Below are 24,554 nucleotides of genomic sequence, written 5' to 3'. Positions count from 1 at the left end.
CCCCCAACAGCAGGAAATCGCTTAGAAAATATTTCCAGGTTCCTTCCTGGCCAGAGGTCACCTCTGTGTTTCAAAGCAGCAGGAATCACCATGTTCTCTGACACAACAAACGGAGGAGGAAGACCTGTCCTGCCCTTCCAGCTTTCAAGCTTGTGCTTTTTAGCTGTAACTCCACCCTACACTGGTGGAGAAGGGATCAGTTCCCACTGATCACAGGAAAGGGAGGTCACGAGGTTTGCTTGATTAAATCACCACAAGCCAAAAGGTTTTTTCTCTGCTCACTGAGGATTGCTCACGGGCTGTTTAATTTGTTCCGAAAAGAAAAGCAAGACAAAAAAAAACCAAACCCCAAGCCCAAGAAACAACAGCACACAGGGAAAAGCAGGTGTGTCTCCAGATCCTGGGAAAACAAAGGGCAAAGGCTGAGGCAGGAGGTGACACTTGGATGGGAAGTTTCCATCCCAGCGCAAGAGGACAAGTTTGGAAAAGACTCGGAGGGGACCAGCACTTGTTGCCGTGCAGGTATGGATGCTGTGTGTGAAATGTGGCATTGCTTTTATGCTTGGGGGAGGGCAAGGGTGGCTTGAAGGAATTTGATTCTGACAGATTCTGACAGTGTAGTGCAAGCTTTGCATCACCAGTAAACCTGCTGCAGGCTTTTGCCAGGGGCACTGCAATCGTCACAAGTTTCATTTTGTGGTGATTACTTGGCAGTTTTCTGTAGGATGGTTTTGGCTGTTCAGGGTATGAATTAAGCCATTCAAGCTTCTCACAAAGTGCTACAGCCTGTTCACTTGGCTAGTGAATGCCAATAGAGGTTATGATTGCTTTAGTTTAAGCTTGGGGCTGCAGAGGTAGAGAGGGACATGCATGGAAGTGCTGTGCTAATCCTCATTGCGTTTATTACCTCCTAAGTTGTGCTGCAGTTTCAGAGAAAAAAAGTCAACTGCAATAGCATTTAGAACATTTTTTTTCTTTTTTTTTCCACTTTGTTTTGTACTTGCAGTGGCTGGAATTTGCAGTGCAGATGCAAGCACTGTATTTTGTTAGCTGTATAGAACAGGTTTGTTTCTTCTAAGAGCAATCTCCCTTCAGTTTCAAGATAGGTGAAACTTGCTGACAGGGGAGAGGGACTTGGAGCACTCAGAGCCACAGGCTGAGGAACTGCTGTATACTGTCTTTGAGCATCACATTTAGCTTGTTTCCATTCTTTTCTATCTGTGTTTTCTGCTTCTTAAATGAAAGAAAATTTTATGGTGTTGTGCTGGAGTGCTGCTGCCAGTGTTCAGTGTCAGAGGGGTTACAGAGAGGCTTTCTGATGCTTTCACCTCTGTTGATGTCTATATCCCCAAAAATTCTGCTCCATTTCCAAACATCTCTGGTGCAGAAGTATCCACTTTGCTTAAATGGTCATGATTCAGAAAAAAAACAGTGCTGTGATGTGACCCTGTACAACCTCATTTCTCTCTCCCTGTCATGGGAAAGCAATGCTCACCTATGTGCATGAGGAGCTTTTGGATTTGGGGGAGAAAGGTGTTTTTGTTTGAATGCTGTAACTCACACTTTCAGTGGCAGTTTTATGAGGCAATGGGCTTGTGGCAAGAAAGGAAATAGCAAAGCAAAGGATGTTGTGAATTTGAAAGTCTGAGGCTCCATTTCTTCTGCTTCTATCACTTGCTGTTGCATGATGAAAATGGTATTTTGCAATCCATAGATTTTCTTCTCACCCAAAAAATTCCTCATCTATTTCATCATTGTCCAGTGATGTCTGGCAACATTGCAGAATGAAGTGATATTTAAATAAATTTAGAGGCCAATCTTTAGCACCTGGGTAGCATTGAAACTTAACTGAACTCAGTGATGGGTCAGCCAGCTCTGCAGGAACCTGCTGTGACTATTTGGCATCTGTCACTATTTAACTTCCCTAAATTCATCTGAGTTTGCCTCTGGTGATCCAGGTTTAAAAAGCAAACACAGAGAACATGCGTAGGCACTGGGAAGATATCTTTGTCCTGATCTTCTTGGTTATTTTTATTTTTTAACACCTCTTAGGCAGGCTTAATAAAGAAGTTCTCCAACATCTGAATTGGAGACGTGGGAAATTCCTCAAACTAGGCAGAGCTTCCTCTCATTGTTATAACACAAAAGACCAGTGCAGCCTTTACTAGAGTTCCTTTTTTTAACCCATTCATCTTGACCAAGAAATCTACCTGCTGCTGCTACTGCTCAGGGCTGTGATTCACAGTTTCCCAGCAGATAAGCATGGAAGTGAATTTCATCATCCACAAAGACGGCATTATTCTGGGGTTTTATTGCACTTGACACTGAAATGGTTTGCTGCTGGAATTAATCTCAGCCTTGAGCAAGAATCATGGCTTTTCAAGATCAAATGGGATGAATCTACAGTAAAACCAAACTTCTTGTGGAAAACCATTTCCAACTTTCCATGAGAGTTTCTCAGGACTGTGATCTTCAAAAGGGGTTCAATTGACATTCATGAGCAGATCCACCCCAATTGCATGTTTATATAGAGTTTATTTCTCAAATGATCCTGCATGTGGCTCAGCCTGCCTGGGGGCAGTTACCACCCATGGGTTAATCTGATCCTGCACCTGCCCTGCTGGTAAGGAACAGCAGCTCTACCCCTTATCTATGCTGGGCAGCATCCTGAGAGCACTGAGCCAGCACTGGGTGAGGGCAGGAACTGTGGGGCTGTGATAGTGGCCCTGAACTGGTTGTATTAAGAATGTGGATGAGATGGAATACACAAGGTAGGTGTGAAGGAACAGGTAAAATGAGAAAGAGATAGCAAAATATTTGCAATGGCTTGTTTCTCTCTGATGAACAAATGTTTTGATTCCTTGTTTGTTCAGTTGGGTTTTTTTTAGAAAATATTAGCTCCTGCACAGCAGATAATTCACTGTAGCAGATTGACTAGTAATTACACTGCTATATTTGCATGTTTTAATGCTGCACCAGTGGACTTTGTTAAGGAGTTTTTGACTACATTTGCAGCCTATTCCAAGTGCTTATCTGCTGTTGGTGGCTGGAAGAAGTTTCCCTTTCACAGCCATCCCATGACATGACATGGATGTTGTAGCCTTAATCCACCATGTCTACACACAGTTTATATCTTTTCTACAAACTTCAGTTTATTCCTGTTGAAGCCTGCAATGAATTCTGCCCCAAAACCCTCTCCTCTCCATCATAATTCCCATCTGAGCAATCCAAACAAGATGGGTGTGATGTGTGATGGGACTTTCCTCATAAGGTGCTTTGTTTGGATTGTGGCTGAAACAATGTTGACACCATACCAATGTTTTGGCTATGGCTGAGCAGTGCTTGCAGAGCATCAAGGCTTTTCCTTTCTTCCCACTGACTCTGTAGTGAGTGGGATGAGGGCTGGGAGGGATTACAACAGGGAAAGCTGACTTGAATTCACAAAAAGGATGTTTCAAACCATATAACATCATGTTCAGCAACAAAGAAGTAGTGGTGGAAGTCAGGGTTGTCTTCCAAACCTGCCATTGCTTGGACATTTTCTGGATATACATCTGCTTGTGGGACGTAGTGAAGGATTGCCTTCACATCAGTTTTCTTTTTCTTTCCTCTTTCTTTCCTATTAACCTATATTTATCTCAATCCACTAGTTTTTGTACTTTTTCTCATATTATTCTCTCCTCCATCTCTCTGACAGATGGGCAGTAAATGAGTGCCTGTGTGGATGTTTAGCTTCAGACCAGAATTCTGGCAGAGGAGGTTCCTGTTTAGTCCACAACAACAGGATATCTAGCCCACCCTTCAGACACCTTCCAATGGGCCACTTTTGAATAAACAGAAGTTTTTCCCAGCCCAGGAAAAGAACCTTTGAACTCCCTTGTGTCATCTCCGTTGGCTGATTTACACAAAGTAATACTTGTTTCAGGAAGACCTCAAAGGTCATCTAATATCTTTCGCCTGGCATTGAATTCCTTCATTCTGGATGAAAAGGGAGCCACATCTCATTTGCCTTCTAGGTACTTCCACATTTTGCTTTATCAGATCATTAGTGCAGTCACTGATGGGTTTTTCCTGTCCCAGGGTCTCTCTAAGCACCTTGTGAAGCAGAGATAGCAAATATCATCTTTGTGTGGCAGCAGAGAACTGAGGCACACCGATAGCCAGAGCCTGCTTACAAGGTTGGCTGCTGCCAACCCAGGGTCTGCTTAAACTCACCTCACCAGCATGGAGAATGCTATGGCAGCCAGGTTTGAGAGTGCTTGTGAGCAGCAGAGCTGTATGCATGCCCTATTTAAATCTTAATATGAAATATTAATTTCCAAATGCCTTCCCTCAAAACATAATAGAGCTGTGATCAAGTATGTAATTTACTGTCTTCGGAAATTCCTCAAAACGACAGAGCTTCCTTCAATTGTTCATGCTCAGAGGAAAAGCTCTACTAGAGTTCCTGCTTTGGCTCAATCCTGTGAGCACAGGCTTGGCCCTCCATGACCATTAAACTGAGTGTGTGAAAGCCATCTTCATTCCAAAGATGTCCCTACGTGCCTTATGACAGGCTACTCACAGAATGGCCCTTACTCCTGAAATTGTTTCACTGTGCCTTTTTGAGAGAGAAATTCTTTAAATTCCTGCACATTGTCCCTAAAATTTGGGTTGCCTGACCCTAGGTCTGAGGTCCCGGATGAGCCTGTGCATGCCTCAAGCGTCTCTGGCAATTAAACAGGACTGATGGCACTTCCTTCCTTCCTTCCTTCCTCCTGTTATCCATCCTGTTTCAAGTCTGTGGCTTAAAAGGTTCAACTGCTGTTCATAAACACTGTCCCTTATTGCAGTTAGGACACACTGCATGTAAAATCATAGAATCACAGAATGCTTTGGGTTGGAAAGGATGTTAAAGCTCATCTCATTCCAGTCCTTTCCACGGGCAGTGACACCTTCCACTAGACTAGGTTGCTCCAAGCCCCATCCAGCCTGGCCTTGGACACTTCCAGGGATTGGGCAGACATAGTTTCTCTAGGCAACCTGTGCCAGTGCCTCATCACACTCACAGGGAAGAGTTTCCTCCTAATAATTAATCTAAACCTGTTCTCTATTAGTTTAAAGCCATCCCCACCTTGTTCTGTCACTGCAGCCCTTTTGTAGGCCCTTTAGGTACTGGAAGGAGCTCAAAGACCTCCCTGGAGCCTTCTCTTCTCGAGACTGAACAGCCCTAGATATCTCAGCCTGTCCTTTTAGGGGAGGTGTTCTATGTTGCTATTGAAAATCTGCTTTAAAAGCTGCCTGCTCTTTTCCTGAATGCCTTGTTTCTGAACAGCCTTGCAATGGTTCTTCCAGCACTGCTCCAGCATCATAGTACCAAACTTTCAATCTGACAGCAGTTAATGGAAGCTTTATTTGTCTCTAATGTAAGTCCAGGTGCTTTTGAGGATGTTGAAGTAGAGGAGGTTCCTACTGAAGCAAGGCCTAGATTGCCTGTAGAATCAGCACAGAGAAGCACAAAGGCCTCAAAAAATTTCTTGCGGGAGATGCAAGCAAAGTTCAGCACCAACTTCATCCCATTGAGCTGGGGGATGGGGGAGCTGGAAGAGAACTGGAGAACCTTCCTGTTCTTGAAATGTGCATTTTATTTTAGGCCATGCTAGAATTAGGAGAAACAGTGTCACAGCAGCAGGGCAGGGCGTGTTAGCCCTGAGGCCATCATCAGGGCATGGCTCCCCTCCACGGGCCTGAACTCTCCTTTTCTCCCTAAACAAGGAGCCCAGGCTATGCTGCTGACTGGGAACAGCCCCTGGCCCATGCTGTTCTTTGAAGGATTCCTGTGAATCTTGACATTAGCACTGGCTGAGACAGGGAACACGGTAACTATGCACAAGGCCTCCTAAAGAAAGGCAGAAAGAGACCTCAGCAGCTCATCTACTCAGGCCCTAAATCTCCTGGCAGGTGCTTATTTAAGCTCTCCAAAGGCACCCTGTGGCTTGAGAAATGCCATTCCTTGGTGCTGTATCTCATGGTCAAACCTGCCATCAGGTTTAACTTGTCTTTGCAATGCTGTGTTTTTATGCCATGTGAACCCAACAAGCACCACAGGGGTTCACAAGTCTGGATCATCCCTGGTCTCAGTCTGAAGAGAAGCATCTTTATCCTTGGCATCAGGCGTGAGATCAAGCCATGGTATCATCAACACAGATGGGACTTGTTTGTTTTAGTAGTGTTCAGAAGACTTTAATGAATAATAGACTTTAGACATGCTTATCTTCAGACCGAGAAAAATTTGAAAATATTATAGACAGGTGCAGCCTTCCAAGAAGTTAAATAGTAGCACTTTTTAGCCTTTCTGAGTTCTCCTGTGCTCTGAAAGACAGATTAGTACAAAAATAGTAAGGCTGCAAATGAAATCAGTGGAACAAAATAGAAACAATTATTTTTTTCTCTCAGGCTTCATCATAAGAGAAGGCTATTAAGATATATGGACAACAGAGACCTGCCTTCACTGGTTTGAGGGATTTCCCTCCATTTATATAATACTATGTGCAAAAGGTGGGTAGTACTCTGTACTTCCATCTTTTTGTTGCTAGGTGTGACAAGCCAGGCCCTCAGACAGGAAACACCTTCTGTCCAGAGCGCGATTGTACAAACTCCAAAAGGCTGACACCTACACAACTTACAGGAGCTTCCTACACAGCCAGCTGCAGTAATAACAGGAAAAAAATCAAGAGGTTAATAAAATGAAATGAGCAGGAAGCATGCAGTCATCAGACTTTCTAGTACTTTAGTCTATAGAAGTAACCCATGTCTGGCCTGACTCAGGGACCCAATCCAAAACTCATTGCAGCCCATGGAAATTCCAGTGCAACGGATATTGTGAGACCTCACTCGTCACTACATTGATATGGGAGTACATGGCAAGTTCCTCCTTCCCCAGTACTCCCACAGTGCTGAGCTTCAAATGTCTTGTGGTGTTACTTCTCACTGTGAATTAGGCCTGCACCCCACTGCAGATGCTCCAAAAAGCACAAGGGAAGATAAGGTTCATGGGTACATCCTTTCTTCCATCCCAGTCATCAGAGGTGAGTTGGTGTGTGCTTTTCCACAGTCTTTCCAAACATGTGGTACCCAGCTGCAACAAAGGGCTGAAATAGGAATGTGGAATTAGTTGGCTAGAATTTTTTTTCTTTTTTTCTTTGTTCCTTCTCTACAAAAGTCTAACATGAAGGTCATGGAGGAGGACTTAGCAGGAGTAGAGAAAAGCCCAAGCAGAAGTGAGAAAGAACTGCCAGGAAGAAGGCAAGAATTAGGCAGGGCTTTCTTTTTCCAGTAAAATGCTGATTTAAATGCCATTTCACTTTGGTTGCAGCTATCACTGTTTTCAGTCTGGCATATTAACATGCCATGTGGCATGGGGGACATTCATACCTCTACTTATGAGTGCCATGACATCTATTTGCACAAAACCAACAAAAATAAGAATTACCCCTCTATTCCCACAGAAAACAAAGCCTCTGCTCATGTCTGAGAGATCCTTGAGCATCCCATCAAACTCAGCCCTCTGCACCATGCTAGGCACAGAGCTGGAATAACACAGCTCTACAAATATCACAAAGAAAGCATGCACAGCTTGTTTATTGCCTGTTTGAATCCTTATCACCAAGCAGTTCAGTTTTGTGTCCTTGATTAATTTCTGTTTATTTTATTTTTGTTCTCATTCAGATGTGTTATCTAAGGTCAGTGGAACTTCCCTTGTCCCCCCTTTCCCTTTCAGCCAACTCTCCCATGAAATATTGTTGTGCCTGGGTGTGTGTTTCTTAAAGACATTGTGTGTTTTCTGTCTGATACAAACATTGTCTGATCATCCAACCTATTACGCACTAACCAAAGGTCATGCTTTATGCAGAGAAAGGAAAGCTCTTGTGTTGTGGCTGAGGAATAACAAACTGGACAGGCACTGAAAACAAGGCTTTAGCCCCAGAGTTCAAGACTCTGGGAAAACGTTCCATAGTTGTTTGCAAATGGTAACCAAGGTTCAGCTGCTACAGGCTACTGGGCAGCCATAGAGCCAAACTGTGCCAAACTGTGCCTGTGCCAACAGCAGATCTCCCCCTTCACACCTTCTAACCTGTAGCAGCTCCTGGTTCCTCTCCAGGCATCCTTCACCTCCACAGATCTCACAGCACCATAGGCTTCATCCAAAATACCTACAGGGAGGCAGAGTTGTTTAAACCACAGGAAAATGCTGGCATGGGGGTAACTGAGCTTAACTATGTTACAAAAAAAAAAAAAATTCCAGCCAAAGTGGAAAGATATAGAGCAAGTACCAAAGAGGCAGGAGGACTGCTGTGCTAAATGACATAGGACTCTTCATCCTCAACAGCTGATGGGGAATGTAAAAGTGACATAAGGGGTAAAAGGCCATGGAAAAATTTGTGCTATCTAGTTTGAAAATTAAGGCTCAAACTTGACCCTAATGAGTGGTAGATTCAAAGCAAGCAAAGGAATTCAGACCTTCTTGCTTCTGCAAATTATGTATTCTGCACACTCTCATAGATTTTCCTGTAATTTACTTCATTTATCTTAATAGGCCATTAGGGCTGTTAAACATCAATGACCTGCCTTTGCCTCCAGAAATCCCTGTAGTTCTGATAGCCAGAAGTGGAAATAACATTCTGAAGATGAGCTGCTGCAAACTTACTTCATTTTTGTAAAACTCTTCCCAGGGGCCTCTGCTATAGCCCTTGTTGGATAAGAACCAACTGGGCTAGACAATCCTTGGATCCAACCAAGGGCAAATCTGTTCAGGACATGAAGCTAACAGAGCCCATTAGAAAGGGGGGAGAATGGTCTCTCAGTATGAACAAAGGAGTAAAAAGCACAGAGTTGAGGGCTTTTACAATGAGGCTTTAAAGCAGAATATGTCTGCCTGACCACACAGGGAGCTCTTGGCCTCAGTGACCCAGGACATGTCTCACAGCCAGAGCAGAGGGCCAAGAACTGAGGCTGTGGACTAATACCCACCTCACAAAGAACTGCTGGTTGAAGATGTGTTGTGCCTGCAAGGTTGATTGTTTTCTTCTTCCTGCTGATGCCAAAGGTGTATTCATCTCCATTTTGGTACAAGAGGGGCAGCTTTCCCAGACACAGCATGTAGAAAGGTTACAGCCAACAGGAAAAAAATACTTTTATGTGGGATGGCTGCATGGGGAAGCATAACTCTAAAACAGAACTGCTTGTTTCCACTTCTGCATTTATAACCCCTTACCAGAGAAGCCACTCCAGGGTGGGTGTATCTTTAGGTCCCGTGATTTTTAGACATTGACAAGATCCCCCTGTGCCTTTCCTTTTCCAGGCAAAGCAGCTCTCTCAGCCTCTCCTGGTATGACAGATGCTCCAACTTCTTAATCATCTTCATGGCCCTTTGTTGGGCTCACTTCAGTGTGTTTCTCTTGTACCGGGGAGCTTAGGAGCTGGATATTGTGCTTGAGATGAATCCAGAACCAGGAAATCTTCTTTTTCTTAAATCTAACATCAAATGAGAAATGTTGTCAGAGAGATTCTAGAAAAAAGACATGACAGGCAGGATAAGAAAAGCTTACAAATATGTCTGCCTGTAAGAGACAGAGTTGGTGAGTCAGACAGAAGGATAAGGTGGAATAGGCCAGGTCCCTCTGAGTGAACAGAGGTTACCTGAGCAGAGGAACCCAAGTAAGGAGTCCCAGGTCTAAGAGAATGTCTATAGAGGCAGCCCTGCTGCAAGGGATTATACAGAATGCCAACAGCACATTATTTCTGCCTCTGGTAGAACCCAGGTGTCTGTATCATGCTACACTGCCAAGGCCACAGAAGCCATGAGCTATCACAGAATCACAGTAGAAGCTGAGTTGGAAGGGACCCACAAGAATCATTGAGTCCAGCTCCTGGCTGTGCACAGGACCATCCCCAAGAATTCTGTGGACATCACCACCCTGCCAAAGATGCCCTTTCTGTCCTAACACAGAGATGTGGCTGTAAGTGTGGATGTATTGTCACCCAGCCCCATGGGAGAGGCTGGCCACAGGTCCAGCCTTGGTGTGGTATCTTCCCAGAGGGGTCAGATGTACACTGGTCAGCTACCAGGGCAGTGTTCATGCCTCTCCAAATGTGCCAAGCTGTTTCTCACCTTCCCCCTTCCCTGAGATAATGCTCAGCCAGTGACTGTGGCAGTTGATGCTTATTCATGCAAGAATGCCCTCACTGATCTGGCAGATTGCTGTTCTCCAGTGACAAGCAGTAAGTCCAGCTGTGAACTGCGCCAGAAGGGCTATGAAAACATTGCAGGGCTGGCTGGCACTGTCCAGAATGTGTTAAAAATGCTCACAGAAACTTCTTTTGGCTGCTCGAAGAGTATTAGAAATGCCCGGAGAATGTGATAATTTGGACATTCAGCTGGGCAGTGTTCTCTGTGCTCCCAGTCATACAGTAAATGGTTGCTATTTCAGCTTCTGTGCCCTGCAAACATGAGTCCTAGAGAGTTGTTCTCTCCTTGCAGGAAGTCCTGCATGGTCGTGGTATGATTTGAGCCTGATCCTCAGATAGCTGGGTCTAAATTATTTTCATTTTCCATGTAGATTATTTGGCTATGTAAAAAGGTCATCAACAATTCACGGGAAGGCTGACAGAGGAATAGAGGAATCTAAAGTCATAATCATAGGTCAAAAGTAAAGATAAATACGGCACAAACAAGGATGGAAAATGTGAGCTGGTGTGAGCTGATGTAGAAAAAGGTGTGAATCATAGTCCTCCTCTGGAAATATTGTTTTGGGGAAACCCTTGATAAGGCTGTAGGTACAGTTTACCTCCTCTCTGCTTAAACCTGTGAGAATATTGTGCTGCAAAGGTCAAGAAAGGAATACCTAAACCTGGATAAGGTAGAATAACAGATTGGAAAAGAACTCTCAGGTGATGAGTCCAACCATTAAGCCAACACTACTAATCCACCACTAGAACATGTCCCTCAAGTCCACATGCGCACATCTTTTAAATACGTCCAGGGATGCTGACTTCAACACTGCCCTGGGCAGCCTGCTCCACTGCTTGACCACCCCTTCCTTGAATAACTTTTTTCTAAATGTCTGATCTAACCCCCCCTGGAGCAATTTGAGGCCATTTCCTCTTGTCCTGTTGTGTGTTACTCGGGAGCAGAGCTCGACCTCCACCAGGTTTCACCTTCCTGTCAGGGAGTTGTACAGCGTGAGAAGGTCCCCCCGAGCCTCCTTTTCTCCAGGCTGAGCTCCCTCAGCTCCCTCAGCTGCTCCTCACCATACTCGTGCTCCAGGCCCTTCTCCATCTCTGTTGTCCTTCTCTGGACACGCTCCAGCACCTCAGTGACCTTCCTGTCATGAGGGACCCCAAACAGAACACAAGATTTTTAATGTTTCACCAGTGCCATGCACAGGGGAACAATCATTGCCCTGGTCAGTCCAAGCACAGCACGGAGAACACAGATCTGTGCTCTTGCACATCTCTGAATCTCTTTGAATTAATTCAAAGCACAAATTGAAGTGTATAGATACACAGGTAATGAGAAGAGATCAGCAAACACTCTATGCATCACCCTACTGCCACAAACCCACATGGAAGCAGAATCAAAGCCTCTCCTCCATGTCAGCAATTGTATAGCCTGTTCTTAAAAACCTCTGCTGAAGGAAACTTTGCAGCCACCCTGGGTAGCCTAATTTTGTGCTTCTAAATGTTATAATTACATATTTTCCATAATCGCCAGCATATTTACTTTTGCTTCAGACTGTGTAACTTCAGCCAGCTGTCGCTGTGAACATCCATATCAGTCCTTTTTCAAGGGACAAACTGTTATTGTGTCCATACCTGAGTCTTGTCCTATCTAATCTGAACAACCTTCAGCCTGTTCACGAGATTATGTCTCTTGTCATTGAGGTTATACAATGCTCTTGTCCTAGCTCTCCTTTGGATGCTCTCCAATACAGTCATATCCGGACACAGGGCTCCAGCCAAAACATCAACAGCATCACACAGTGCACTTTTGTTACCTCCTAGGTCTCCAATTAAAAATATTTGCTAAAAAAAAATATATATATTTCAACATTGTTACAGTGAGTGAATTTAGATAGCAGCTTCTTAGGACTCCCTTCAGAATAATTTCTGCAAGACTGAGATGAGCAAAACTATCTAAAACAGATAGAGATAATAAATGAAGCCCCAGATTCACCCCAAAAACTGTTATCTCAAATCAAACTACCTATTAGCTCCACTATGCTTGGGATTCACTCTGTCCTCACATGTTGAAAACACAGCTTTGGGTGTCTGAACACACAAAAGTCAGACTCAAGAATATGAGATGGTGTAAGAATCTGCAGTGTTGCATCCAGTTTCTGAGATTCTGAGAGGTTCTGGCATCTTTTTTCTGCATTCGGATACAGTTGACAGTGAGGTTTGATTACACAATTTGCTGGGATTAATTTCTAGACATGAGACTGAAGTGTGAATGTCCAGGACTGGAATGAGGAAGGGTGAGCCAAGAGAGCTGCAACAGCTTCATTTCTAAGTTGTTTCCACATTTGCTTTCTCTTTGAACAGTATCTGCCAGGGTGCAGCTGTGTGGGAACCTTACCCTGGCCTGTCTTTCGTGACAGATGAAATGTGTTCACATGCTTTTGCAACGGCACATTTCCAGTGAATTACAGGACCCCTGTAGCTCTGCCCTGGTTTGGATGAGCACTTCTGATTCAGAGCAAGTATCCTCTAGCACACCTCTTGCTTTCTTGAGTCTGTGAAGGCTAATGGCAGACTCAAATGTTTAAATAAAAATGTTGTGGGGTTGAGAGTTTAGAATCCAGGAAGCTCACAGTTTCTGGTGACATGACAGTACGTGATGAATGAGTACAGGAAAAAACATCAGGACGATCAGGACATCCCCTGTACTCACATACCAAGTTGATTACATACCTAATCCTCTGACATTGTATAATTTTCACATTCTCCTGCAAAGTAAACCAAGATTTCTCATACCTTTAGGCTGCAGCTTGATGATAAGCCTTGAGCAGAAACCCTCTTTTAAGACAGCCTTGCTGACATTCTTTCCCATTCTCACACCCCAAGATGCTCTTTCTTAAAAATTTTGGGAAAAACCAAAAACAACAGCAATTAAAAAAAAATCACTAATGAAACCACCAAAAAAAAAAAAACCCCAAAAAACCAAAACAAACCCCCCCCCCAAAAAAAAAAAAACCAAAAACCCCCCCCCCCAAAAAAACCAAACAAACAAACAAAAAAAACCGAAGGTGTGACTCCACCACAGGCACAGGTGGCTCAGCCTAAGCCAATAAGCCAATTCTTCAGCCTCTTCATCTCAGCCTCTGCACCAGCACTGCTGATCATTCAAACCTACCAGCAGTCAGCCAAGGGAGCAACTTTGGGAGAAAATGATCAGCTTTTTCTCTAGGGATAGAGCATGAACTCGTGTTGAGCAGCTTGCCAGGGCAGAAAGGAAGAGGTCTCCTTGTCCTTACCCTCCTGCCCTGTCTGCCAACCCTTGTTCCATCTCCCTTCCCTGCTTGGGGCCACTTAGGTGCTCCTCTTCTTGCCCTGGCTCTGGCACTAACTGAGACCTTCTCTAAGCTGAGCAGAGTCAGATGAAAGTGAGCTGGACACCTTATTGCTGCTTTAGTTTTCTGCAGGGACAGGGAGTTAAACTGAGTAAGAATCTGGAAGGCCAAGGCCATCAATAAAACCAATCCACAGAGAGAGAGGTGGAGGCATTAAGTGCTGTAGATGTAGCCTTGGACTTCTACTTGTTCAGATTCCTGAACCAGCTTGAGTGGGCAATAAATCAGAGCGATGGCACCACAACAGTGAAGACAAAGACATGCTGTAAGGTTAACCAGGGCATCAGTCATGCCAATTTAATTAAATTTAATTTAATTTAAAACTGCTGCAAACAGCTGAGGTCTGACTCACCACCTTGCAGGGAACAGCAGGTGAGCAGGTTTGCAGAAAAGGAAACAGACCTGACTCCTAAATTAATCAGTGTTTAAAAAATAAACACAACATGAACTTAATTCCAGGGATTTCCACAGAGCTCAGTCAGTCACTGCCTCACACACTGCTGTGGAAACAAATTCCATTGATAAACCAACTGTTATCAAACACTGTAGGGAGAAGGGTTCCACTGTTACTTGGACAGATGTCCCCTGTTTGTGTGTTCTTGGCTCCAGATATTGTTCAGTGTAGGAACATACATAACACATCAGAATTTCCCCTGATTTCTGGGAATTCCCATAGCCATCAGAGCCACAGGTCTGCATCTCTGAGCAGCTGCTCCAAAGGCATAAATGTGTCTCCACAGAGCCTTCCAGGCCCAGCAAGCAGGCTGCCAGCTCAGGTAGGAAAATTTTAGGGATTTCCTCCTTTGTAGTTTAAGTCATAGCCCACAGACACTTTGCCATAGCTACAAAACATGATTTTGCTGCTTTCAGTCCTCAACACCCTCTTTTGTTAGAACAAAGAAGGTGAGTAACAGCAGGGGAACAAGTTAGTCCACTAATCTGCAGATAAGACACTGAGGGATTCAGATCAGTGCAGGGGGAAATAATGAGTACAATCTGATGAATGGTATCAGGAAATATCTCCTCTTAAAATGCCTTGTGGGTTTTCTGCAGTGGCATATCTGCTCAGTCTCACATTTGAAATTTGAGTGCAGGCTCTAGAGGCAACTTCTTTTCTGGGCCGCAATAACTTGTTCAACTAATTATGAAAGTTCCTGTGGTTTAATATCCCTTTGAGAGAGCAGGCTGAGCTATGGTAGAAAGCAGATGATGTTTAAGATGAATCTAATCAGAAGATCTTCTCTTTGAACCACCGGAGAAGGTAAATCATACTAAATCTCTGGGTGTTGTCTTTATTTTCTAAAATGTGTGATGGTGACTGTTGTGCTGGGTGGATTTGCAAGAGAAGGTGTAATTATTTTACAGCATTCATGAAAAAGAGAAGTTTAGAGAAAAATTAATAAGAAGGTCATGTATCTCTCTTATGTCCTGGGTTAAAATGAGACCTTGCTATTTACCTCTAGGAATCCTCTGCATTTTAGTATTAACTTGAAACAATATTTTCCAGCCTGAGTGCTGTGGAGAATGAGCATTTCGTGGCAAATCTGGACATCTTTAGCTCTCTGGGTCTTTATAAGTTGAAGATACTTATTGTTTCCCAGGAGACAGTTTGTATGAGAAATGAGGAATGTGTGCTTTGCCCACTGAAGGCAGACAGATACTTGAGAATTTGCTCACTAAAAGTTTAACACCAATGCTTTATTCACTGAGAAATTAAATAAACAAAGGGAACAGCCACATTGCTTGAGAAGAACATTTAATACTTTTCCCCATTTTCAACTTGTTTGTTGGTTTTCTGGCTTTCTAGATACTGGCTTGGAATGCTTTGGTTTTCTGGCTTTCTAGATACTGGCTTGGAATGTTTTGGAGCTTTAAATAGCTACCAAAGCCTGAGTAGCAGCTCAGGTCTCATTTACATGAGTTGTCCTCTATATGGGGTCTTACACGTACAATTAACAGGGTGTTTGCTGTCAGCTGCATAAAGTCACACAGAAGACGTGTTTGGAAATAGAGGCTGACCCACAACATTTGAATATGAAGGCAAGTTGGGGAGCAGGGCAAAAGATAGATGCAAAACTCTGCCAGATGGTGTTTACTCTCATCATAAATTTTGTTTAATGACCCTTTTGCCCTTCTATTATCTGTTTCATTAACCTGTTACCAGCGTAAAACAAATTCTTTGTGCAGATTACGTTCGTTTACCATATGTTGTGAGAATATGCTGAGTATACAAAGCTACCAGAGACCTTTGTTTAGTTAGTGCTTCAATTATTAAGTCATGTCACTATCTCAGGAACTTATGTCACAGCTTATAATGTTTCCCTCATGATCCACTTTAATCAATTGTCATCTTGGGATCAGCCAGATCCATGGAAGTCTTGAGGTTTTTACAAGTGGATGATGTCTTCAAATTGGGAAAATAGTCTCAAAATAGTCTCTTTTATAGAATTCTGGATATAATGACAGACATGCCCAGGAAACTGAAAAAAATTCTCCACATTTTTTCCCCCAATTCTGTTAGCCATTCATTTATTGGATTAAAAAAAAAAGCCTGTAACACTCTTTCATTTTAATTGATTTTGGAGTGGGCTAGGAAAATACTCTGTATCACTGTGATGCCCTTTCTGGTTATTGCTGTATAGGAGTATAAGAGCAGCTATACTGTGTTAGCTCAGATGTCTAGATAAAAGAGGAGGTTTTTTCTTTGTTTATTTATTTTATTTTGGTTTTATTTAGTCTTGTTTTGTTTTTGTTTTGTTTATGTTGATTTGGAGGGTTTGGGTTTTTTGTTTTCGTTTTGGTTTTTTCCCTCCATTAATATCCTAAAATACCTTAAAATTAATTTTCCTTTTTTAATTGCATCTCAGAATTCAGATGACATTTCTTTTCAAATCCCATTTCTGAGTAGTAATTGTCAGTTCAGAGTCCATCACAGAATACAGACTGCCATGATCATTTCTTTCTACCTTACTCTTATGAATTCTGAATTTCATTATCAAGTCACTCAGTCTTCTGTGGCCCCAATGCAGATCTTCACAGGCAGACTTTGCTTTTGCTAGTCTCAACCAAGTAAAATTTTCCACGGTGTTGCATCACTGACCACTGCCTTTTCCACATCACTTGAGAACAGAGAGCAAGGTACAGGCTTACACCTCACTCCTGCAGAGCTCTGGTGATAACATCTCTGTATTGGAAAAGAAAATAATTTATCCCTACTTTTGCCTCCTATCTTTTAACCAGGTCAGTAACCAGGTGAAGTCCCACTCCAGATGGATCTCTCTAAGAATCACAGTTGGTGAGAAAAGTCACAAATCCCCGCTGGGCACCCACCTTGGTGATATCAAGTACATGCTTGGCTATAAACTCCTTGCCATCCTCTTACAATTCACAAGGTGAGACCACAGATCATGTTCATATTGTTGTTTTCTGTCATGGACTCATCTGAGCAGGAAAGTGCCAGCAAAGCCCCAGCCTGCCTGGGAGCCTCAGTTCTGATAAATAATGGTTGCAATAGGCAGCCACTGATCTCAGGAGGTGCTGATTTTTCTGTTTTCCCCTAGTGATTCACTGCCTTGCAAAACTTGAGTTTGGATGAACAGCCTTTTCAATGTGAAAAGATTGTAATTTTACAGGAGTTCATGATTCTAATCAGGCTGATGTTGTCCACTCAGGCTCTATCCAGTACTGTGCTTAGAGCCTTTCCTCAGTGCTTAAAATGGTTTTCACAATCCTCTTGGGTTCAGCCTTTTTCTCTTTTTCTTTAGATCTCCTCTAGTTGCTAATTCTGGAACTAAGAAGGTGCTTTGTTTGGAATAACCAGAAAGTGCATATTCACAGCAAAATATTTATCTTTTATGGATTCTTCACCTCCCTTTCTCTATTCCCCTTGGTTGCATAAATGTGTCAGCTCTTGTTATTAGGGTCCATGAATGTTTTACCTCTCCCTTTATGTTTCATCATCCAGTCTGCTGTGTGACTAAATTAGCTCAGGAGTTAATGAGGTAGAAAATGTTATTGGGGTGTGGATATGTGTGTGTGTGATTTCAGGCACCACATTATATTCTTGTATGACATGGTCCTTAGATTCTAGTTTACTTATTTGTTAACTTCAGTGCAAATAATGGAGAAGTTTGCTAAAACCTCAAGATAACACAGATTATTTCCAGAAGATGCCACTCTTCATTGTGTCCATTGCTAGCCAAGGGGTAACAGACCCACAGACATCTGTACCTGAGCCCATGGTGATGCTACAACCCTTTCCAGTGGGATACAGCCAGCAGCAGAGCTCTCCCTGCTGCAAGAGGGCAGGCCCTCACTTGCAGCAACATTCCTAATTGCTCCCTCATCTCCTGGCAGTGCATTTCCCAAGTACCACCAGGAGGGATATTTGAAGATCCAAAGTCAACTTTTCTCAAGGCAGATTTCCAGCACTCCTTTGTTCCTGACAGGAATCTGCTCAGGACTCTGCTTTCTTCAAACAATTTCTTTCTCCTATTTTGAGTAGATACAGCTGACTTCAGTCTGCAGAGCAAAGTCACCAAGCAAAATGCCATCCCCAACCACTACAGGTCTCCACTGCCTCTTCCTGCTGGCCTCAGCCTGCTGCCAGATACCACAGAGCTCAAACTTCTATCCATTGTCCTATGTAGTGAGTATCCTTTTAAAGTCTCTCCAGAAGGCACTGAACAAAACACAACATGTTTCTCACTGTGTTGGTCTGCAAGGGGTTTTGGTTTCAATTACTGTCCCTGGAGCTGAGTGTACATAACATATATGTGGGCACTGCTCCTGGATGGAATTCACCCATCCTAGGAGAGAGGAACCAAATATATCTAGAAGTGACATGTTTGCAGGTAGGTGACAGGACTGTCTCAACAGCAGGACAAGTGCACATGACCAAAAATCTACTCCTGGGTGATTTGTGTTTAGATATTGCCCATGAACTGAGATTTTACTTTTGTTTCCCACTTTTTCAATAATCCTCACAGATCCTTTCTGTTTCACTGACAGTGTGAATTATGGAAAGCCATTTTGTGCTTCATCCTGTGTTTGTTACCAGACAGTTTCTGCACATTTTTCCCTAACAAAAAAGACAAATTTTCCCTAACAAAAAAGACAAAAGAAGAACAGAGAAACCATGGTTCTAACCAAATGGAAGTAAATATAATCTGGTAAATCCACCAATTCTTGGTCATCACAATTAGTATTAGACCAGACAATACTTCTATCTTCTCCATTGTGAGCAAATGGAGAACCTCCTTCTTTGAGAAAGTTGAAAAAAAAAGGAAAGGAAACATGAAGAGAAAGGTGGGAACTCCTTAAGCTCTTTCTACCACTGCCTCCTCCTTTGGCAAAACAAGATATGTCTGGTTGCAGCAGCCCCATCTGTGCTTCAGCAGATGTCTAACAGTGGCCGATTATCTAATTTGTTCTGATTTTTCAAGCTGAGTCTCCATCTCAGCACTTAGGAGCTTTCATGAAAAAAGCAACACCTTTTTTTAGCACCGCTGATCATGGGACAGCCTGCAGATGAGTCATTACTTAATGGTGTGAAATATGTGAAGTATTTAGCAACCTAGCAATACTCTTTGATTGTTTGGGAGAATAACTGAAAGAGGAAACCACTGAGTCCAAACCTGGAGGAGGACGTGGGTCACAGGGCACTTTCTGTAACTCCTGCAGCCAACCAAGGTACATCCCAGCAGTGCAAAAAGTGGCAGCATTCCTTAGGATCCTCACCCCAGCACAGCTGTGATACAAAAACCAGCTCTAATCACACACCAGATGGTTCCTTTATGTAAAGAGACGACTCAAGAGTTGCCAAGCTATTCACCCTTTCTGTAAATAAAGGTTTCAGTAGGAACCAAGAAGCTGGCAAAGCTGCAAATTTCCTGCCTGTGTCTTTGCTTGTTCTTTAGCCTTTCTTGCTAACAGTGGTGCCAATGTATTTTTAGGGCACAATTAAAAAAAAGATAAGATGGTCTGAATCTGACTTGGCTGCAGCCTGTGTAAACCCAGCCAGAGTGAAGTGGTGCTAACCCCTGCCATGGTCAGCTGTGTGTTACTGATGGCCCCAAAATAGCTGACCTGGAAACTGAGCTGGAGCCAAGGCTTTTCAGTCTCCTTTCTTCTCCTGCTCAGGCTGGCTCTGCTGCTTCAGAGGAAAGCAAAAGGTGATCAAAGTCCAGTTTCTGGATTCAAATGCTAAGTGGCCAGGTTTCCCAAGCAGTTCACAAGGCAGGCCCAGGACTAAGAGCTCTGTGACAGCCCCGTGGAGGTCTTGAGGCTCAGACACAAAAATCCTCCTGAACTGGGACAGTTGGTGTGCAGAGATATGAAAAGAGGCATCTGCAAACTCAGTACATCCCTTAGCTGGTGCTTAACACTTCCCTGCTTGGATGATAGAAATTTTCTGTTTAAAGAGGAAGATGGGGTGGGAGGTTGGAGACGTGAGACCAAGATTAGTGGGAAAAAATTATCTATGTCAGCATTTTCTTCCCTAATTTCTTTCGCCAACAACAGCAGCTGAAGTTTCACTTTGTTATTGTCATGGAACTTCACCATTTTATTTTTCTTTTTTCCCACAGATTGACAGCACGCTAGGGCAAGAAAGCTTCTTCCCAGAGATGCAAAGGCAGAAGCGAAACAGTACGTACACAAACGTTTGGTAACAGAGCAGGTTTCCAGTGGGGCCAGGGTGAAATCACTGTCAGGGACAGCATCTCCTGCTGTACTGAACTGGGAGCATCAAGGACAAGGTGTGGTAGCGGTTTTACCCCAGCCAAACACCAGAGCACCCCTCGCTCACTCTCCCTCAGTGCGATGGGGAACAGAATCAGAAGGATAAAGTGAGAAAACTCACAGGATGAGATAAAGACAAGATAATCTTATATGGCTCAGTCTGTGGTTGGCAACCCATCAACTTACTGATTCTAAGGAGAGAAGGGATGAGACAGCTCTTCTATGAATATATTATGTCATTTGTATCAGCTTCCTATGGTCTGACACCAGAGAAATCTGGCTTTTGTCAGACAAGGAGCAGATAGAACAGAAGCAGAATATCTGCTGAGTGGGAAAAAAGAAGATTTCCTAAGCAGAATGCCACACTAAGCAACCATTAAATAGCAACAAAGACCCCAAATGCTAAACTAGAGGCCATCAATTTGTGATTACCCTCAAACACATCTTTGCAGTCTCATTCTATTTCTCTTTCAGTGCTTATTTTTGACCTCCCCTTTCCGGAGCATACTTTTGACATTGAAGTAAGCCTGCAAGATTCATCTTATCTGGAGGAAATCAAAGCCTATTTTAAAAACATTGATCTTCCAATTAATATTTCAAACATACAAACAACAGTTTCAAACATCAGCATTACAACAGGTGGGTTGGTTATTGATTTGTTTATTCTAGATAATGTGGGGTTTTGTCAGTATTTGAGGTCTCCCACTTTTACCACCCATCATACAGAATCAGCAAAACTGAACCATCTGTGCTCCTGCTGAAAGACCCAGCAAGACTGAAGCTGTAGCACACAACATCATATTTGTTATCTGTCTCTCACCACTCCTTTTTATATAATGTTGGCATTAGGAATAGCTCTGAATGCTTTTCCTAAGGAAGGGACAAAGCCAGAGGAAGCCTGAGCCAAAGGATTTTGCTCCAGCTTGGCTGACAAGCAGTCTGAGTTACTTTCAAGTTTCAGGAAGCTCTGACAGCAGTCATCAGACTGTTTACTTCCCTCCTCCTGTATCTGGAACATAGATGGCTGTAAGAGGCTGTACTCTGACCCTGACAGGGAAAGGCTGCATGAGATAGATCTCACTTCACCTATTCCTACAGGGTAAAACAGGTTTTATTACACAAGTTGTGGTCGTGCAACATCACATCCAAGTAATACAGCAGAGCATATACAAGCACACCAAGCATTTACAACAGCAGGAGATTTGATACCTTCTTATCACTGAGCCCTAAAGCAGCAAAAGGAAGTATTCAACAGTTTCCAAAGCAACATGCAAATGCATCTTATAAAGGCCTTCAGGCTCACATGTAATGTGTGAAAATCAATTTGTTAATATCTTACTTTGCCAATGACACATTAAGAGTAGAAAAAGTTACAGTGATGTGCTCTCTTTTGTCTTTTTTTTTTTTGTGGGGGGGGGGGGATTGATTTTGTTTGTTTGGTTCGGTTTGATTTTTTTTTTGTTTGGTTTTTTTTTGGTTTTTTTTTTTTTGGTGGTTTTGGGTGGGTTTTTGTTTTGGTTTGGTTTTTTTGATTGGTTTCTCTTTTTTTTAGTGCTTTAAAGCACTTAGTGATTATGCTACCTTCTATCACATAGGAGGGGACAGAGCAACCAGAACAACACATCACCTCATTAGCCACTGGGACTCTGAAGGATCTCACTCTTACAATCTCTTAAAAGCTTGTACACTTGCTTTCAGCTCAGGTGACATAAAAACATTCAGTCTGAAAAGTATTATGGGACCCTGGCCAGTATGCCTATGCCAGGTAAACTTTTAGGATCAGACTTCACATCTCCATTCAGTTACTTGAAAGCAATTGATCAGACTTTTCCCTGTGCCAGTCTGGCTCCCATTTCTTGCTGGTAATTTACAATTAGTAGAGTAAAATTTGAAAGCTGTCAGATCAACATTTTAGCATCATTCAAGTGAACTCACAATAAGGGCAAGCTTTTGAGATCCCTCTCATGAAGACAAAGAAAGGTAGATATTTATTTTGCAATAGCTATGCCCCATTTACTATTCTCATGCTATTTTTCTGTCTGTCTGACTCCAGTCTGCCTGCCCAGTGGTGAGAATAGCAGCTGCTGTTTCTGTGAAGATGGATATGCCTGGCCAAGCACAGTGTGCAGTGATGTGATGCCCTGCCCTTCTCTGAGCCTGGAACCAGCCCTGCCCTGTGGCTACATGCAGAACTTGCCTTTCTATGGACCTTACTGTGAGCCCCAGACTGAAGGTGAGGAGGCACAGGGCAGAACTTCATTGTTGTGCAGCTCACACACTGCTTAGAGGTCAGAATAGTGATGAAAGGTGTGATGAAAAGGCACATGAGGACTGAGCTGGCTACCACTCAGCCTGTGAATGTGGAGGAAAGTCTGCAGAGATGGTCTAAAGCTCTTCTCCTTGTGATATGGGCCCACCTTGACCCAAACACTGGCAGATATTTGGAGCATTTGGAGCCCCAACTCCTGGAATCACTCCCATGCCTCTTTGGGACTTTCAGCTTTTGCTGAGCCAAGAAAGTTTAATCTCATCAGATTTTAGACAGATTTTCACCTCATAAGCATTGTTTTTTATCATTTTGCATTTATTTTTCTGTCTTTCCTTACAGAGTCATGTGGTACGGGAGAGCCCATTTTAATGAATATGTCAGTCAGACTTGACTCAGACTTCCAGGATGATCTCAAGAATTCTTCCTCTCTGTTGTACCAAAAATACAAAATGGACCTTGAAAAAGCGGTAATGACTTGATTTTTTTTTAATGTCTGAAGGTTGAGAGCCCCCTAAGTAATGTGGTGTTTACCCCAAGTGCCTGGGTGGTCAGTGTCTCTGTGGGGAGCTGGGAAGCAATGGGAGCTGCAAAGTGGGGCAAAGCTGACTCCACTGATGGCAATGAAAATATTCCCATTTATCTTAATACACAGGGAAGTATTTAGGGATCTTTTGTATATAAAACATGAAAAAAAAATCCTATTATTGGTCCAACCTTAAATCCATGTGGGTACACATGGAATGAAACCATGAACAGAAATGTGTTCCATGACAGCAGGAGAGCACCAGGCCTATTGTATCAGATATGTTACATGTCCTTACTCACATCAGGAATTGAGAGTTTCCTATTTTAAGCACACTTCAGCAATACACAGAGGACTTACACCATCTCACCTGTCTTTGTTTACAGTTTAATGCCAGCTACAGATGTCTACCAGGCTTTGTATCAGCAACAGTAACAGGTTTTAGGTACGTAAACAATTTTATTTTTTCCTGGGAGACACAAATCTCCCTGTCCAGTCTCAAGGAGACACAAGTCAGCAAAGGTTACATTCCCTCTGCCTAGAACCCACTCCCAGCATGCACACACTGAATAGCAGAATAATCACTGCAAAGCAAAGCCCAAGTATGAACATGGAAATGGTATTGTGGGTAGAATTCATCCCTGTGCAAAAGTCCAAGAAAGGCAGTCATTCCCCATCTGGAGCAAAGCCTTTTATGGAAAAGACTGAGCTCCACCCAAAGGGGAAAAGAATGCAAATAAACTTAACATCACTTTCTAGGCCATGAGGAAGGTGAATAGTACATTGACTCTGGATACAGCCTTGGATAAAGGAGACATTGGTGCTGTCCACACATATTTAAATGCAGTTGCATTTTAGGTTTCTAAGGAAAGTTTACTAGAAATAAACATCAGACAAGGAAGGTGTCACATAAAGGTGTTGCTTTGCAGGGAAGAGCTGTAGCACAACTTTCTAGTATAACAGAGCAAGTTTTGAGCTCCAAGAGGAGTCTCCACAGGGGAGTCCTGTGAGGTCTTCCCTTCTATGCAAGATGGGTCACCACAACACAGAAAAGCACTAATATACAAGGATATTTCACTCTGGTGCTCATGTCATTCTTGTATCTGTTTAGCCCTGGAAGTGTTTTTGTGAACTTTGAAGTAAGAACAGGAGCAGCAAGCTTCACTCAGCTTGGACATTCCAACAGAGCTGTACCACAGTTTCTGGATTCATCGTACCAGCTGAACCCATTCACCTTCACAAGAGTAATCACTAGTAAGTTTAGAGCTCTCAGTGCTTTCCTTTGACTTTTACTTTAGTATTTTTAGCCTGAATCATGTAGCTGCCCTATACCATTGATGATTTGGCACTGGACTTTCAAGAAACATTTATTTCTTAGCTCTTTCATTTTATCTTGTGTCACCAAAGCCTA

The 24,554-nt window shown here is 43.0% G+C and overlaps 1 protein-coding gene across 1 annotated transcript in view; it reads left to right on the top strand.

Moving 5' to 3' along the window:
* Positions 1–326: 326 nt before the first annotated feature.
* ADGRF5 (adhesion G protein-coupled receptor F5) overlaps positions 327–24,554 on the top strand; it is a 41,257-nt gene continuing 17,029 nt past the window's right edge. Inside the window, exons 1-9 of the mRNA XM_058020334.1 lie at positions 327–522; positions 16,851–17,002; positions 18,115–18,258; positions 20,198–20,258; positions 20,826–20,990; positions 22,405–22,584; positions 22,960–23,087; positions 23,530–23,588; positions 24,255–24,397. Coding sequence (XP_057876317.1) covers positions 18,157–18,258; positions 20,198–20,258; positions 20,826–20,990; positions 22,405–22,584; positions 22,960–23,087; positions 23,530–23,588; positions 24,255–24,397 — 838 coding nt within the window. The 5' untranslated portion in view covers positions 327–522; positions 16,851–17,002; positions 18,115–18,156. The remainder of the gene's footprint in view (positions 523–16,850; positions 17,003–18,114; positions 18,259–20,197; positions 20,259–20,825; positions 20,991–22,404; positions 22,585–22,959; positions 23,088–23,529; positions 23,589–24,254; positions 24,398–24,554) is intronic.

This window comes from Melospiza georgiana, chromosome 3 (genome assembly GCF_028018845.1).
Source record: "Melospiza georgiana isolate bMelGeo1 chromosome 3, bMelGeo1.pri, whole genome shotgun sequence".
NCBI classification, from domain to species: domain Eukaryota; kingdom Metazoa; phylum Chordata; class Aves; order Passeriformes; family Passerellidae; genus Melospiza; species Melospiza georgiana.
The sequence above is the reverse complement of the archived record's forward strand: the minus strand, read 5'-3'. Positions and strand labels throughout refer to the sequence as shown.